Source organism: Acanthopagrus latus, chromosome 6, assembly GCF_904848185.1.
Source record: "Acanthopagrus latus isolate v.2019 chromosome 6, fAcaLat1.1, whole genome shotgun sequence".
NCBI lineage: Eukaryota > Metazoa > Chordata > Actinopteri > Spariformes > Sparidae > Acanthopagrus > Acanthopagrus latus.
This window is the reverse complement of record NC_051044.1, coordinates 26,400,915-26,417,749: the sequence shown is the minus strand read 5'-3', so window position 1 is coordinate 26,417,749 and position 16,835 is coordinate 26,400,915. Positions and strand designations below refer to the sequence as shown.

The window sequence follows — 16,835 nt, the reverse complement described above, 5'->3', positions numbered from 1 at the left end:
GCATATGTTTAGAATCCCTCGTAAGATGCGATAAACTGGAAATGCTAACAGTTTATAAAAGATTTCGGCCAGATGTGTTCGCAAACTTACCACCTCTTCTCTCCACAGACCCCTCTTTCATCCACGTGCAACTCATCCCAGACAGCGCCGAGAGGAACGACGACAAGCTGTACTTCTTCTTCCGGGAGAAGTCCTCGGAGATGGGCCAGACCCCTGTGACCCAGTCGCGCATAGGACGCATCTGCCTGGTGTGTACACAGCGCGAGGCGTGTTTGTTTTGTGGCGTAAACATAATGAAAAGAAAGCCTGCGTCGATATGAAAAACAGGCCCGGAGACTCCCTGAGGCGAGTCGCCCGCTGTGTTTGAATGTTTACGGGTGCCGAATCAGTGTTTGGCCAACGCTGATGTGCTGGAATCCACATGTGTCTTTAACCTTCCTGTCTACAATGCATCCCTCTGTCTGTGAGATCGCCCTCTGACCTCCGACCCTGTGATCCTCTGACCTCTTCTCCCTGGTAGTTCTACAACACTTGAGGGTCTAAGTGTACATGGCGGCCTTTTGAAAAAAATAAAAAATACTCTCGAGTCCCTCCTCCACAAAATCCTGTGTCCTAGAAACACAAACGACAACAAATAACAACCAATGTCTCTGGAAGGCCTGTTGCCCATCTTACAGTGTTCATACGGTGTGGGTGCGAGTGTATGCGTCCCTCATGGCCCTGCGTGCATGTTTGAGCACTGCAGCGGGTGTCCGAGCACGGGTATGAGTGAGAAAATGTGGCGTACGTGTGCTCGGCGCCTCAGCTGTTCGCCGCCATATTTATTTGAGGGGGTCAGGCGCTGACCCGGCACACAAACACTCATCTCCGTCTCAGTGGGCTCCGCCGCGGCCTCCAGAGACCCGGTCCTGTCATTCTTACTCGGACACACATCTGGACGCTCTTACCCGCCCTTCACTACAGCGCTGCACACGCCATAAATACACTCAACTGTGATTACACTGGGAATTATGAAAAACATTTCAACAGAAGCGCGCGGGGAACGCGAAGCACAGGACCAGTTTGAAATGAAATATTAAAGTATTCATGCTTCTTCGTCGAAGGGCGACATCTTCTCTGATTATGGAGGAGGACTCCAAAGCACACATACTGGTCTCAGCTCTTTCTTACTGGGAGAGATTCTGGCCTCGCTCCACCACAGATGGAAGAGTCTAAATAGGAGGAGACGGTGTTTACCATCTCAGCCCCCCCCCACCCTCCATCCTTTTAGCTTCCTGGCTTTGCAAACCAACATGCACTGTATAGTGTGTGTGTGGGTGGCTCCACCTGGGTTTGTTTTCAGTGGGACGACAGAGGAGGATGTGAGTTTGAGTGATGGGGAAACTGCTCCTGACTGTGTCTCCGCCCTCTCGCATACAGAACGATGACGGAGGCCACTGCTGTCTGGTGAACAAGTGGAGCACCTTCCTGAAGGCCAGGCTCATCTGCTCGGTGCCGGGGGCCGACGGCATGGAGACGCACTTTGATGAGCTCCGTGAGTACAATGACCCAGAGATTATGCTGTGGCTCCTTTCGCTGTGTTCAGTTGGAGCGGTAGTCTGCGGATTACATGCTGGGGCTGGGGGCGGCGGTGGTGTTCCGACTTCCTTTCAATCAAACATGCTGTCAGGGATGTCAGCCATGTCTCTTCCTCTGATGTTTATGTAGGTGGTGCTTCACTGGTCTTGTGCCAGATTACATCCTACACACCTTGGGATGCAATTTATGATTATTATAGATTATTCTTTCATATCAGTGGTCCCACGTGTCGCTTATTTTCATTGTTTTGAATGCTTTAAAGGTGCATTGTGTAAGAATTGGCCACCTGTTGTTCATTACCCCAAAGTAAGAGCAGCATATCACTGGTTTAACTGCTAATTGCTGCTAACTGTATCCTATTTATACATCTATGACTGAAGCCACTGTTAGCTTCTCAGCTCAGTTAGCCATGTAGTTGGACTGCTTGGAGGAAAAGGTTTACAGGATTGGTGCTAGCTGGTTAGCATGCTAACTTCAGCAGATGTCTCCACACAACAAACATTAATGTCTTTGACAAAACATCAACATTGTTTACTATTTGTCAGCCCCCAAACCAAAAGATATCAAGTTCACTGTTACATATGGCAAAGAAAAGAATCCAATTCTCATATAACAGAAGCTGGAACTAGATAATGGTTGCCTCTTTTGCCAGTAAAATAAAGTAATGGGTTAAAAGATATGATGAGAGAAAACAGTAAAGGAAATCTGTGTGACGTGAAGTAGCGATGATCTCCTTCTCCAAAAATGTCAGTATCTCCAAAAGATCCTGTGAGTAAGTAATCCTGTAAGTTTTTATATAAGCCAAAGAACTTTTGTTACCCACAGCTTTTTTTTTTTAAAGAAACTAAATCTTTTCTCTGCGCAGTTAATCATTTTGACAGTCGGTATCAAATGGCGAAGGAAAAGGACAAGAAGGACATGGCTGGATTTATTTCAGACATATTCATTTTCAGGTTCCTGTCATGTATGATCACGTCTGAAATATTAAGTAGAGAACAGTCCGCTGCAGTTTCTAGCTGCAGCACCTGCCAACAGTCAACTTGTGCAAACACACTCCAGACCTCAGTCACTGGCCCATATGGCAGCCCACTCCCATCATATGGTCCATATAGTGCTCTGTAATGGGAATGACACACACACACACACACTCCCACCACTGTTGTTGTCATTTTCTCTCAGGATGGCTTAAACAAAAGTGTCTGTTATTTTGTGTCTGTAAGGAGGTGGCCTGATCCGATCGCCGAGCAGGAATGTCTGCGACTGTGAGACCGTTAGCCTCTCCGGGGGGAAACTCTTTCTCTTTCTGTCTCACAGGTTTAAAATAGAGCCAAAGAGTGATAGGGGACTGATGCATGGGGCTACTGTTGCTCTTGAACTAATCTCAAGAATGAAAAGTGCTGTGCCTGTTGAATCCGAGGGCAGTCGTTTGTCTCCTTTATCCGGCTGACACATTCTTTGCTTTTATCTCGACCTGCCCGCTGTCCTAAAAGCACTGTCATGTTGTTTACAGGTGACATTTATTTTATCACTCTTTGCACAACTTAAAAATCCGCACACACTTGAAAACTCTCTGGCCTTTTCGTGTGTGCGGCCACTTTACCCAAAGCTGTTCTGAGTGGGAATGGACTCATTTTGCCTCGATGAACGAGGGTTCTGCCTTTAGTGGTCAGTGGTTCTGTGAGGGAGTTAGACAGTCGTTAGTGTCTGATGATTGGTTTTAAACATATTGCTTAAATAAGGCTTTAAATGTGTGCTGGGAATGACCGAGAAGAGGAATGACAGGGTAGACATGCCCGTAGAGAAGGAAAGACTGCATGTCAGTTTGCAGGACAGCCGTCCCTGCCAAGGACTCCTGGAGGGGACAGTAAATTGGACCTGATTGAGTTTCATAGTAATGGCTTCACGTTTACTGTCTAGTTTGAATGTTTATGAAGCTGTCGTGCCAGAGTTTGTCTTTACAGAGGAAAGTGGGATTTTCCTGATCTCACAAGGGCAAATTGGTCTTTAACGGTTGCACTCTGAATGCACATTAAATGCAGGTCATTAAAGGAACTGGTGGGCATTTTCAGAAATGTCTCATTCTATCTGAGAGTTGGACTGATACCACTGATGTTCAACATGAAGCTACAGCCAAGTGACAGCATATGAATTGGAGAAACAGCTAGCCTGGCTACAACAAAATGTATCAACTAATGGAGTCTCCATTAGTTCAGATTGATTAGACACAGAGCGTCCTTAACTTTAAAGGTCCAGTGAGTAGAATTTAGTTGCATCTAGTGCTTTGTTTACAGACTAGGCAGGATTTAGGCATTCTTAGAATTTCACAACAGTAAAAACAATTCATAATTATGAATATTATAATGCATTTCTGCCAATATAAGTCCCCTGAAATCCTACACACAGGACCTTTAAAGATGCTGGCAGGTGACCTACTCACCTTTGGACAGAGCTCCAGCAGGCTGCCTTTCTACTGTCTCTCTCCAATATCTAAGCTACTCTAAATGGCTTCTGGCTGTAGCTTAAAGTTGGCAATATAGATACAAGACTGGTGTTCATTTTCTGATCAAAATCTTGGCAAGAAAACAAACAAGCATAGTTCCCAAAATGTTGAACTACTTCTTTCAACGTGTACATACATACGGCATGTGGTAATGAGGCTGTAGATTCATTACACAGCAGAGCTGGAGGTTGTTTGAAGCCAGGACTCGTTGGGAAAGCTCACTCAGTCTTGTTCTAGTGTGAAGATTTTTAAACTTCCTCCTTCTTTTTTCTTTAAGAGTTTTAATAAAAATGACTCCACAAGTCATTACTGAGGAGTTTTTGGAAATGTCTGGACCAGCTGTTTTCCTGCTGCTGTGGTCTTGTGCAGAAAAAGCATTATGGCACAGCTGAGACCTGGGGAGTTTTTACAGTTGGAATATGTTGCACTTATTGGCTCTACCTGACAACTTGTACCTAAATGACCCGCAATGATTTAAAACACAGTGTTGGGATGCGCTGTTACTCAATAGCATTAAAACAATAGAAAGACTCTCCTGTATCTTCGATGTGGAACACTTTAAAACAAGTTTAATATCAAGAGCTAGAGAGATGAAATGGTAGAGAGGGAGAGAAAAGAGGCAAATGGAGAGAAAAAAGGACAGAAACCTAGAGGAACAGACTGCATATTTTTATAAACTGATGAAGCAGAAAATTATTATTTTTTCCTTCGAGGAAATGATATATATGGCGGCTAAGATTTTATTGCCGTACTAACATAGGAAACGGTTGTGGAAACTGGATCCTTTCCTTGCTTGTTATCAACACACGAGATCCCCTGGAGCTAAGTCATCAGTGCCCTGTCAGGACGGCTTTTATTGCAAATCACAAAGCTTTTTTTGTTTCCTCCCCATGTTTTCCCGAAGCCTCAATCTGATTTTAGCGACCGTCCACGATAGCTCTATCTCGGCCTGAGCGGCATCTTGTCGACGTGCACTCACACTTGCCTGCTCCTGCGTGCAAATCGCCCGTTTCTGCAGTATAGCAGCTGTATGTCATGACGAGGCTCATCTGTTGTGTGACACCCATGGCAGCCCGTCGTGCTGCGTCCATGCTAACCTTCCCCTCTACTGCTCTAGCTGGGGCAGCTGTGGAAGATGGCTTGGTGGGGTGTGTTATATGTGTGTGTGTGTGGGGGGGGGTGACTTTTGGGAACTTTAGCTGCTGAGAAATAAGCCCAATGTGCCTGCTATCTCTCAGTGTTATCCTTTTTCTGGAGGAATGAGCTCACGTATGGCTGTAGACGGTCCCCAGAGGAAGTGTTAGCGTACAGACGCTCTAATGTCAGCAGTTCACATTCAAACACAATGCCCCTCCATGTATCATTCTACAGCCTGACAGCCAATTTCTCATGCTGGTCTATATGGGACTACCAGCGCATAAATCTGAATTTGTATACTTTTTTTTTTTTTCACATCGATCGGTTCTCCTTCTGTTTCCACACTTTCTGACTCTTTTATAGTCATATATTTAGCTTGATCCCACCGTCTTTTGCCAATCACGCCTTCCCTCTGCGGTCATCCCCCGGCACGAATAGATTCGGAGCACATTCTCCATTTTGTGCCGAAGGCCCTCGTCCTATTGTTGGCAGCGGACATGCCTCCTGGGACTAGTATTTAGGTCAGGTACAGAACAGCGAGACTTATCACCCATCACATGTTTAGCCCTTCTTTATTTGTTGCTGTGGGCTTTACCTCGGCATCAACAAAAGGATCATCTAAATCAGGCAGTGTCCGATGTCAGAGCCCCGTTGGACGGAGTACAGTGTGAGAGCTCGTGATTTAGAGACCTCCACAATTGGCCTGAGAGTATATGACGCTGTTCTCCTGTGGGAGAGAAGAGATATTTCCTTTCTCTCGAAGTGAAAGATATGAGCCATGGACGCAGGAAGAGGAGAATCTCACATAGTGTTTGAATGTTCTGTCTGGTCAGGAACAGTCTCAGGTGGTTCAGCCGTCACGTCGCTCCAGGAGACTGCAGAGAAGCAGACCGCCTGGTTTTTACTGCTCTACTGTTAAATATCATTGCTCAGGCACTTGGATTGAATCGCTTCATTTAGGATTGTCAGGTGATAAAGCCCCTCAAGTTTCAGCTTCAGTGTGTCTCGTCAATAAAACCTTCACCTTATGTGTCCTTCCTGGGACCATTGTCCAGTTTCCTGTTGCCGTGGTTTTACACCTGCTGTTTCTATCTTGACTGTGCGGCTGTCTGGGTGGAAGATTTTACCTTTTTATCATTTCGATTAGACTGTTAACCAATGTTTCGTGACCATTTAGCTCATTTAGCTACACTAGCATATTAATCTAGGGATACCAATGCAAAAAACATATGTACCTATTAAACGGTATGCCTGGTTTAAGACTCCTACTGTAGCCTGCGAGCAACAACTCCATCCGCTGCAAGTTTGCAGAGTATTACTCTCCTGCAGCAAGATGTTGCTCGAGGCGAGCCACAAAACAGAAACTCAGAGCAGTTTGAGATACTGTATGTCTAAAGGTTCATGCATGCATCTTTTTTTTTTTTTTGCCAATTTACTTTTTCTTTTTTTTTTCACACATTTAGCGTAAAAGCGGTCTGATCGTCAGCTCATGTTATTGGTCACCACAGCGTGCCGTTGAGTTGTGTTTGTTCGAAAGTTGATTCTAACTGCACCACAAACAATGAATGTAAATGGAAGAACTGAACTTTTTGTTGTCCTGGTGCCAGACCTTCTGTGGCGAGCTGAAGGCAAATTAGGCCCCGTAGATTTATAGAAACACTTAAGCAGCACAAAACTTCTCACATGAACCCCTGACCTTCTTCTTTTGGTCCTGTTATGGATTTTAAGGACTCTCAAAGAAAGCAGAAAGAGACAATACCAGATCCCACTCTGCTCATTATCCAGATCCAGTGGTGTGTTCCATGTGTTTTCAGCCAAGATGAAGGTTCAGTTTCTTTGTTAGTGCGTCGGTCCTTCCAGGGATGTCCAGCCTAAAGGTCTCTCCGGCTAGGAGAGGTTGTATTAGCTGAAAGTTGTGTAAATATTAGTGAAGAAGAGTGCTTGTGCTGCGGAGCGTGATGTTTCCTTCAGCCATTCTGTTTGTACTGACGTGATTTTCTCCTTTCTCTTGCAGGAGATGTTTACATACAGCCAACACAGGACACAAAAAACCCTGTGATATATGGAGTCTTCTCTGTCTCTGGGTCAGTGCAATGCAACAGATCCTGGATATGCACAAAATGTTTTAACATAAACTGCCTAAGTTGGTTTTTTTTTTTTTTGTTTGTTTTTAATGTGATACCTTTCCCTGACCTTTTTCTATCTCTCTCATCACAGCTCTGTGTTTAAAGGCTCAGCAGTTTGTGTCTACTCCATGGCCGACATCCGCATGGTCTTCAACGGACCCTTCGCCCACAAGGAGGGTCCCAATTACCAGTGGGTGGCCTACACGGGGAAGATCCCCTACCCCCGACCCGGCACGGTGAGTTTCAAATCCACACAGGAATCCCACAGCGAGCTGGCATAACAGCGACTTCTCTTTGACTTAAACCTCAAATAGAAACCATCTGAACAAGATACAGGCATCAGCATAACCCAAATCATAATATTGCTTTAAAACAGGCTCTTGAATAGGTTTTTTGTATGCCTTTATGTCCATTTTTATATTTTTTCCAGAGTGTAAGTGCTTATTTATCCTCTTTCAGTGCCCTGGGGGTACGTTCACCCCCAACATGAAGTCCACTAAAGACTACCCAGATGAAGTGATTAACTTCATGAGGAATCACCCTGCCATGTACAACGCCGTGTACCCGGTACACAAGCGCCCCCTGGTGGTTCGGACCAATGTGGACTATGAGTTCACCACCATCACTGTGGACCAGGTGACAGCTGCGGACGGCAACTATGAGGTGCTCTTCTTAGGGACTGGTGAGTGTTTGATTAGACTTCACATTCGACTTTTAGGTTTATAGAAATCGTTAATTTTTTTTAAGTAATGGGAGCTTTTTAAAGGTGCACTACGTGGGTTTGGAGAAGAAAACAATCTCAATCTAAAAATCTTTTTATAACCCAAGTCTTCTAAAAAAAAATCTGCTTTTTTGTGACTGAATAAATTCAATGAACAAACAGAGCTCAACAGCACAATTTTATACTGTTTTACTCTGTTCTGCCATGTTTCCTACTTTCTTACAGTGTTCTGGGGACCTTTGTTTCCTCTGAGAACAGCTTGTTTATCCAGTTTCAGAAAAGATTGCGTACTTTCACCTCATTAATATTGTAATCATTAAAATTCTCAGTTTGAATTTCATCTCCAAAACTACAAAGTGCCTCTTTACGGTTATTTTAACATGAAGTCGGTGTGATCCCATGAACCCTTTGAATGCAGGATGACAGTGTCAGTGGGAAGTTGAATAATGGAGGACAAAATCCCCCCCGTGGAAATAAATCCCATGTAAGTGGAGGGCTTGTCTCCCCTGTAATCATTTATCATTAAGAGAAAAGCATTCTTGCCTTTTGTGCTCGAGTGGAAATTTAACCAATCAAAGGGTTTGTGCCTCGCTCCATTCACACGGAGTAAACAAGAGGAGATTTGTACCTGGAGGGCAGAGGTGGATCAACAGCAGGAGGGAGAGAAAAGAAACAGGGGGGTATGAAGGAGAAGAGAAGGAGGGGTACAGTTAAGATATCCATCACCTTAATCTCGCCCACTGGTGTAAGAGAGATAATCTGTTTGTCAGCCTTTAATAAGGCCTCAGTATGACAGCCACCGCACAGCATGCAGCCCTCACATGTTGCATATGACGCCGTCTTTGTTCATGTGTGCATTACGGGGAGGAGAGTGATGGGTTTGTGTGCGATGGCGGCCACTGCCGAGGAATGTTATGTCCTTTCAGCCGCTGTCAGAGGAGGCCATTCAGCCCCGCGCCGGGTCTCAATGAGTCATAATAAATCTCAGGTATCCTGCTCACAGAAACCAAGCATGCCAGGGAAGGCCGGGGAAGGTCTTATGGTATCCAGATGAATAGGTCAAAGTAAGAATGGAGCAGAGGATGACAGAGGAGGTTTGTCATGGTGGTGGCAGCAGAGTACACTAAGTGGGACGGAGCACCACGTCATTGAGTAAAGGTTAAACTGGGGAGAAGCTGCGTAACAGAGGTGAGGAGCACAGTGGAGCCTGTTGATATGAGGATTAGCCTGGGTTGGAGGCCGCTGAGAGAATAAAATGGGAATCCAAGGGGCTGTTGACAGGCACAGGGGTGTGAGGCTGCAGGTATGTAGCTGACAGGTGTGTGTGTGTGTGTGTGTGTGTGTGTGTGTGTGTGTGTGTGTGTGTTGTGGTCCACAGACAAGGGAACAGTTCAGAAAGTCATCGTTCTGCCCAGAGATGACCTGCAGACGGAGGAGCTGGTCCTGGAGGAGGTGGAGGTTTTCAAGGTGAGCTTGATCCACTCTTTTTCTCCTTAATTCTTTGCTCCCACACCTTTGACCTCCGTTTTGCCTCCTCCCTTTGTTGTTTTGTCCCCTCTTATCTCCTTTTTTCCCCACATCTGCTCCCTTCTGCGTACACACATTTGAATCTGCAATAAAGATAACACACTGTACTCACGGTGAATTCTTTTCTCTTTCAAGGTCCCTACTCCGATTACAACAATGAAGATCTCATCCAAAAGAGTAAGCATGCCTGTGCAAGACATTTTCTTAACCTTTGCTAACGTAAAGAGAAAAGAAACCATCCTCCAGTGAAAGGAAATGACATTAATGCGATTTGGAAAGGTCACAAGCTGCACGTATACAGCTGTGCTTCACTGTTGGGGTCCTTCGTACTGTAACTCATAGATTAGCGGCTAGTCGGGGCGAGACAACACAGGAAGAACTATGGAAAAGACACTAAAGGCTTGGTGTTGTCTTTCAAAGTGATTAAAATACTTGGCTTCTGCTACATGGCATGACATCATTCTCAGACAGAGAGTTAGTGTTACACGCAGCCTGCCAGACTGACAGATTTCAAACAGCTGATCATAAAATTATGATCGCAACCTGAGAGGGATGAGCTCAGTGTCGTCCCAGATGAGCCAGAGGCTGCTGCTGTTTCAGCCAATACGTCCTCATGGCTGAGCAACTGAATAGGTCCACAGCCAATGACTCCCAGCAACATATCGCAGCTGGAGAGCTCCTGCAACAGGCATACCAGACAGAGGCCGTCAAATGGTTGATGTCATGAAACGGCTGCAGTGTGGTTGGGTTTAGAAAAAGATCACGTTTTAGGTTTGAATGAATGAGTTACATTAAGTTACATTAAGGTCAAAAATTGGCCATAAATATTTGAGTCAATTCGTATTGTTAATTGAAGTATCCAGCCTTGATTGCTCATCGTTGGTATCCCAGATGTCCCGGTCTGAATCTCATATCTAGAATTGTACTGCCTGAATTTGATCAACCAGATCTCTTGACTCCAGATGTATTGTTAGATCAGAACTGATCTTAGTGATTTACAGCGATTGAATGTGTTTTTTGAATATTGGGCTATCCATGGTTTAACCCTAAAAAAATACATATACTGGAAATGAAGCTTATGAAAGTGCACAAATTGAAATTGAATACAAAGAATGTCAATAATGACCCATATTTCCCGCCATATGTTTGACTCCGCTCAATGCAACTTCAGGATGCGTTCTCTGTCCCTTTACTCTCAGTGTCAAACTGCTGTCCAGCGCAGTGTCTAACCCCACGTTCCATCCTCTTCTCCTCCACAGCAACAGCTGTACGTATCATCTGGAGTAGGGCTCACCCAGTTGGCTCTGCACCGGTGCGACGTGTACGGCGAGGCTTGTGCTGACTGCTGCCTGGCCAGAGACCCTTACTGCGCCTGGGACGGCAAGTCCTGCTCCCGTTACTCTGCCTCGCAGAAGAGGTGAGCGCCGACAGCATGAGCGATGCCAACTTTATCACTAACTGACTGACTCGACTTGGTGTGCTGAGAGATGCTCGAATCAGACTGCCTGGATGGCTGAACGGCTGTTTTAATGGCCTTGTAATGTGTTTTAGTAGTATATTTGTCCTAGTTTTTGGGTTATCTGTGGTTAACAGACGACTAATAAATCGTATTCATATGGTATTATAGGATTAAGCAGAAAGCAAATGATGTTAAATAATATCTGTGTAATCAACATTAATGTGATGGGTTGTGTTGAGAAATCAAAGGGGCATAATGTAGTTTTAGAGAAGAAATTCAAACTCCGAATTTTAATTTTTACAATATTAATAAGGTAATAATACAAACTCTGATATATTTATTTTGTCTGTAACTGAATAAACAAGCTGTTCTCAGGGGAAAACAAAGTCCCAGAACACCATTTGAAGCTAGAAAGGTGGCAGGGTCCGCCACATATAAACAAAACAAAACCAAACTAAGTTGTGTTCTCCTTTAAGGTCGGGTTGTTTATTTAATTTGTTTAGGCATAAAAAAAAATCATGCAATGGAGATCTTTCTCACCTGATTAAAATATATTCCCCAAAACTACACAGTGCACCTTTAATAGCATCATGTATTGTTGTATGGCTTTGAATGGCTTGCAGTTGCTTTATGCCTCTTTTCTCTCCTTATCCGGCAACACTGGTCTGACCCCTTTAGACGGAGCCGGAGGCAGGACGTCAAGTACGGGAACCCCATCCGCCAGTGCCGAGGCTTCAACTCCAACGGTAAGACTCCTGTTCTACAACCCCCCGAGTTTTCCTCTCCGCTCCTATTACTTCCATTTGCTTATTAATGAACTCAGAAGGTTGAGAATAACGACACATCTCATTACCGCTGCTCCAAACAGCTCGTGGTTGTCATTGTTATTGGCTGTAATGACTGTACTCCGGCAGCTTTATGGTAATACGCAAAAGCCGTATCGCTAAAAAAAGGTCTTTGATTTGCCACAACTGAGATTTTGGTTGTAAGGAGTTCATGGTAATGAGTGTTTTGGTTGCCATGGAAATCCCTCTCTCTCTGTGCCCCGCAGCCAATAAGAATACTCTGGAGATGGTGCAGTACGGGGTGGAGGGAAGCAGTACCTTCCTGGAGTGTCAGGCCCGCTCTCCTCATGCTGTCATTAAATGGCATCTGCAGAGAGATAACAGCGACCGCAGGAAAGAGGTGAGCCGCCACTCACCGTGTTTCTCAAAGATGCTGCTTACTTTACCCGAACACACATTCCCCCGCCCCGCTAAACTTCCTGATGTCTCGCATTGGCTCGAACTTCAGCTTTGATGATGAGCATTTCCACAGATGAACGTGAAAAATGTCCATATGGGGGCGGAAGTCACTCCACAACCGCAGTATTTCATTTCATGTTGTTTCCTCGTTGTCATGGAGAGACAGAGGTTTTTTTTTTTTATATGCAGTCTGACACATCTGAGAAATGACCCCGGAGTAATTCTTTTCCGATTATCTGTTAACACGATTAAGCGATCGAGGCTCTGATTGAGCGAGGCCTTATTTCTCACACAGACCTCCGACAGTCCTCAGCACCCAGCGGAAGGACACATGAAGGGGAGCTGTGAAAAAAACTCTCTATGATATAAAACCCTGAGGCACTGCTGAAAGTTTTATTATCGAGCTATGTTGTATCGCTGCCTCCCTTTTATTGACAACTGCTTTGGACGGTCTCCATTCCCACAAGCATCGGATCCGGAGCTGAAAAGCTGGCATCTGTAATCAGATTCCATCCTATGGGTGTACAGATGGATTAAGAGAGACACACCCAGAGCTCCTGTTTGATTGAGTTTGAATTGACTGATTATTTTCTTGATCTGTTGGTGGCCTCTGATCTGGACGATCTCTGTGTCAGCCCTGACCATTTGCAGTAGTGTTTAATGAGCTGCTGTTTTCTGTCTCTGCAGATGCGTTCCGACGGTCGGATTCTGAAGACAGAACAAGGTCTCCTCCTGCGGTCTCTGCAGCCCTCTGACTCCGGCATGTACCAGTGCACGGCCACAGAGAAGAACTTCAAGCACTCGCTGGTGAAGCTGCAGCTGGTGGTTCTGTCCAGCCGGGCCGTCAACAACGTGCTGGTGGAGGGCGCGGGAGGGCTGGTGCCTTCTTCTCTCCACTCCAGCACCCAGTGGACCCCGAGCGCAGGCCAGTACAAGGACCTGCTGACCATCCTGAGCCAGCCGGAGATGACCCTGATCAATCAGTACTGCCAGGACTACTGGCAGTTCGGAGACCCGCTAATGGGCGCCCTGAAGGCCAAAGACCTGAAGGAGCTCAAAGAGCAGAAGAAGCCCCGCAACCGCCGGCATCACGGGGAGGGGGAGGAGAACGAGGAGCAGGAGGAGGTAGAGACATGAGGAGCCCAGCTTTGCGTCGGAAACACCCTCAGCCACCCTCCCCCCCACCCCCACCCCGTGAAAACTGGGAGAGACTCATTGAGAGTAGCAACGTGAAAAAAAAAAATCCACAAACCGATAAAAAAGAGCAAACTGAGAAAAAGATAGGCTTACAAACAAAAAACCCCACATACTTCCTCTCAAACAGTAAGATATATGATACACAGTATTTATTGTATGTTGTATATAGTATCATTCTGTGGATTTCTTTGTACTTATAGAAAAAAAAACATGCTCTTTGTGTATAGGTACCTTTGGGGCAAATATTATTGTTATTATTGATGTTGTTAATTTTATTGTTGCTGTTACTGTCATTACAAAACTCATCTGTCAGCATCATATGACCTTGGCGACTGTTTGGAATGTGTTATCAGGTGTGTAAGCTGTCTGAGGCGAGCTCCGGGAAGCTCTCCGTGACGAGGAAATGAGATGTTGATAAGAGGTGATGGGATCTCTGTTGTTTTCGTGCTTGCTTTGACTCAATGCCAGGACTCTTTCATTTCTGGACACTCCAGGAACGCCTGCGATGCAACCTCCCCATGGTTGCATGTGGACAGAGACTTTATATTGCAAGGGGACCATCGACACGTGGTCCTAATTATTGAGGGGGGAAAAAAGTCTTTCTCCATGGGAACCCAGATGTTCAGATGACTGTTCAGATATTCTCGCCGGTCTACTCTGGCCTCTTGATAAGAATCTTTGTTTTGTTTATGTCCTTCCTGACTGGAGGATTGATTGTAAAACTATGCGGCATCTTTGCAACTTTTCAGCCCAGTTACAAATATCAATAATTTAATTCCCAGTTGTACCCGTGACTAACCTGCAGCTTCTTCTGACGGAAGAGGGATAGGACGATGTCAGAAATGTATTTGAGTTATGAGCTGTAAGTCAGAATTTGGACGTCTCTCATTCTGAGAATGAGAATTAATCAGGGGCCGTTGTAGCTCATCGGGCCGTATTGTACTTTTTTTCTCAATGTATTGTATTCAACTGTCTCACATTCTGAGAAAAAAAAAAAGTCTGAATTCTGCGAAAGAAACCTGGACTTCTGAGAATAAAGCTGAAATTCTGAAACAAAAGTCTGAATTCTGAGATCAAATTTGAATTCTGATTTTAAACTCTAAATTCACAACTCATACAGTTTTCACATGTGGCCCTATTCATCTTCTGGATTTTCTGGCCATGAACTTGAGCTTAAAGAAACAAGCAACAGATTTTTTTAGTTTATAATTAGTATAATGGTTGGATTCTTTTCAAATGCAAACATCCTTTGAACAGAGATCGAGGTGCAATATCGGGTCAAGGTTCTGCACAAAGGGCATTACTCTTTTACTTTCAAGGGACATTGGCTGGGGCCAAATGCTACAAGCACACTCGGGCAAGCTATAGCTCACTTCAGTTAAAAAAAAAGAACAAATCCAATTTAAGATGACAGAGGTGCCCAGATCAGGCAGCAGTTTTTAGCTCTGAGCACACGAGACATCTTTTGTTCTTTCTTCCTTTGACATTCATGTGTGGAAAAAAATAAATAATTGCCCATATACACAACAGAGCATTGTAACAATGTTGTGACACTAACCAAAATATTGGGAAGCTGGCTTTCATTGTGTGCATGAACCTGTATTTGTACTGTAATTCTGATAACTGTGTGGTCATTTTTTTTTTTGTTGTTGTTGTTTTTTCTTCTGTTTTTCATCTTGAGGGGTGTACAGCACGGTCTCAGTACAGGACGATGTGGAAAACACAGGCTTTAAAGATGCACTCATTTCAAATATACCCTGTATCAAGCACGATGCATCTTTTTATTGACACAGATTCCGTCAGATTATTTAATGAAATGATCTCAAGTGTGTGTTTGGATATCACATAATATGGAAAAGTATCATCTAAAATGTATAAAACGGCATATTAATTATGTAGACAACAAGTTAAATTTAATGAGCGAGCTGTTATTAAATATGAGTGATAGTTCTATTGATTAGAATTTTTATGCTCACCCCTAGTAGACTGTGCTCTTAAAAACACTTCTCCAGGAAGCATGATTAACAGCATTTTCATGTATAAAACATATGACCAGAATACAAACAAAAACAAACAAACAAAAAAACCCATCTGGAAGGAGATGCAAATTAATTTTCATATCATTCTGATATTTCAAGGCAATTAATACACCTTGTCTAGCGTCCATTCAGGCTGTGTAAAAGTCATCTTGAACGCCTCTGGGAAGATGCATCAATAATTCATACAGGGGGTATCTGTATCTGCTCCTCAGTGTGGGATGTCTGTCTGCATTCCCAGAATCAATCGCAGCTTCTGGTGGTCTCCTTCAAATGAGTCCAGGAGTTATACAGCAAAACAAAAAAAACAAAAAAAAAAAAAAAAATGCAAAGAAAAGGTTGTACAATTTGTTGGTATTTTTAAAAAATATGTCTGTAGTTTTTTGAGTGTTTTCATTTGTTTTGTATTTTTGCATCATCAGACTTTATGGAGAAAAAAAGAGAAAAAAAACTAAATGCACAGAGGTGATGTTATTGTAATGACTCGTGTAAATTACTCTATCTTCCCTTTCCATTGTTGTTGCTGACTAATAAATTAAAGCTCTATATTTTATAAGAATGGAATGCTCCCCCCCTTCATTGTGATTGGCTTGATTCTGGATGTTTTCCATGTTCTGCCCAGAACCCTCTGGATCCTTGGAATAAAGTTGTACCTGTTAAAGAGATATGTATGCACATTTGTATAAAAACATACACACTGCATTTGTATTTAAATGAATCCATTGGAAGGTAAAACGCCTCCAATGAAAGGACACGGGAGGAGACTGCTCTCTGTTATTAGAGTGTCTTGTTTGTGTAGTGTAGTGTAGTCAATCGATTATACAAATTCCTAATCCCCTTCGATTAATGTGTTCATGTGAAGTGCGATCAGTACTCAAAAGGTTCATTAACTCAGATTTCAAGCATTTAATAATGCCAGCTAAACAGAAAATACCTCCGTTAGATTGATTTTGTTGTTAATCAATTCTAATTTCTCAACAAGTCGACCAGAGGCAGAAAAGGTCGCCTTTGCAAAAATCACTACAAACACAGTCTCGCATTTTCAACCGCGCAGTGATAAGTATCGTGTGACAAGCCATGACCAAACAAACCTACTCTGCATTCATTACACTAAATCAACTGCTTTTACATAAAAATCTCACTCATGTCTATTTTACTATAAACTGAGACAAATCACTTCAGTAAACCCCACAACAACATATGACGGCTGGAAATAACCTGCAAACTGGATCCGATCTTCAAGTAGTGGTAGTCCTGAAGTGGTTGCAGTTTGTTAAGTTGAGGTGTGAAAAATGACATTAGGCTTAGCG

At 43.9% G+C, this 16,835-nt stretch overlaps 1 protein-coding gene across 4 annotated transcripts in view; it reads left to right on the top strand.

Moving 5' to 3' along the window:
* The window catches only part of sema3fb (sema domain, immunoglobulin domain (Ig), short basic domain, secreted, (semaphorin) 3Fb), a 68,665-nt gene extending 52,477 nt beyond the window's left edge, over positions 1–16,188 (top strand). For 2 of the 4 annotated variants that reach the window (XM_037101937.1, XM_037101934.1), the window contains 11 exons: positions 109–248; positions 1,420–1,534; positions 7,230–7,299; positions 7,433–7,577; positions 7,801–8,023; positions 9,441–9,529; positions 9,725–9,766; positions 10,849–11,006; positions 11,727–11,794; positions 12,100–12,233; positions 12,980–16,188. In XM_037101937.1, coding sequence (XP_036957832.1) covers positions 109–248; positions 1,420–1,534; positions 7,230–7,299; positions 7,433–7,577; positions 7,801–8,023; positions 9,441–9,529; positions 9,725–9,766; positions 10,849–11,006; positions 11,727–11,794; positions 12,100–12,233; positions 12,980–13,429 — 1,634 coding nt within the window. In that variant the 3' untranslated portion in view covers positions 13,430–16,188. Of the gene's footprint in view, positions 1–108; positions 249–1,419; positions 1,535–7,229; positions 7,300–7,432; positions 7,578–7,800; positions 8,024–9,440; positions 9,530–9,724; positions 9,767–10,848; positions 11,007–11,711; positions 11,795–12,099; positions 12,234–12,979 lie in introns of all 4 variants that reach the window. The other 2 variants (XM_037101933.1, XM_037101935.1) reach the window with 1 other exon arrangement.
* The last annotated feature ends 647 nt before the right edge of the window (positions 16,189–16,835 follow it).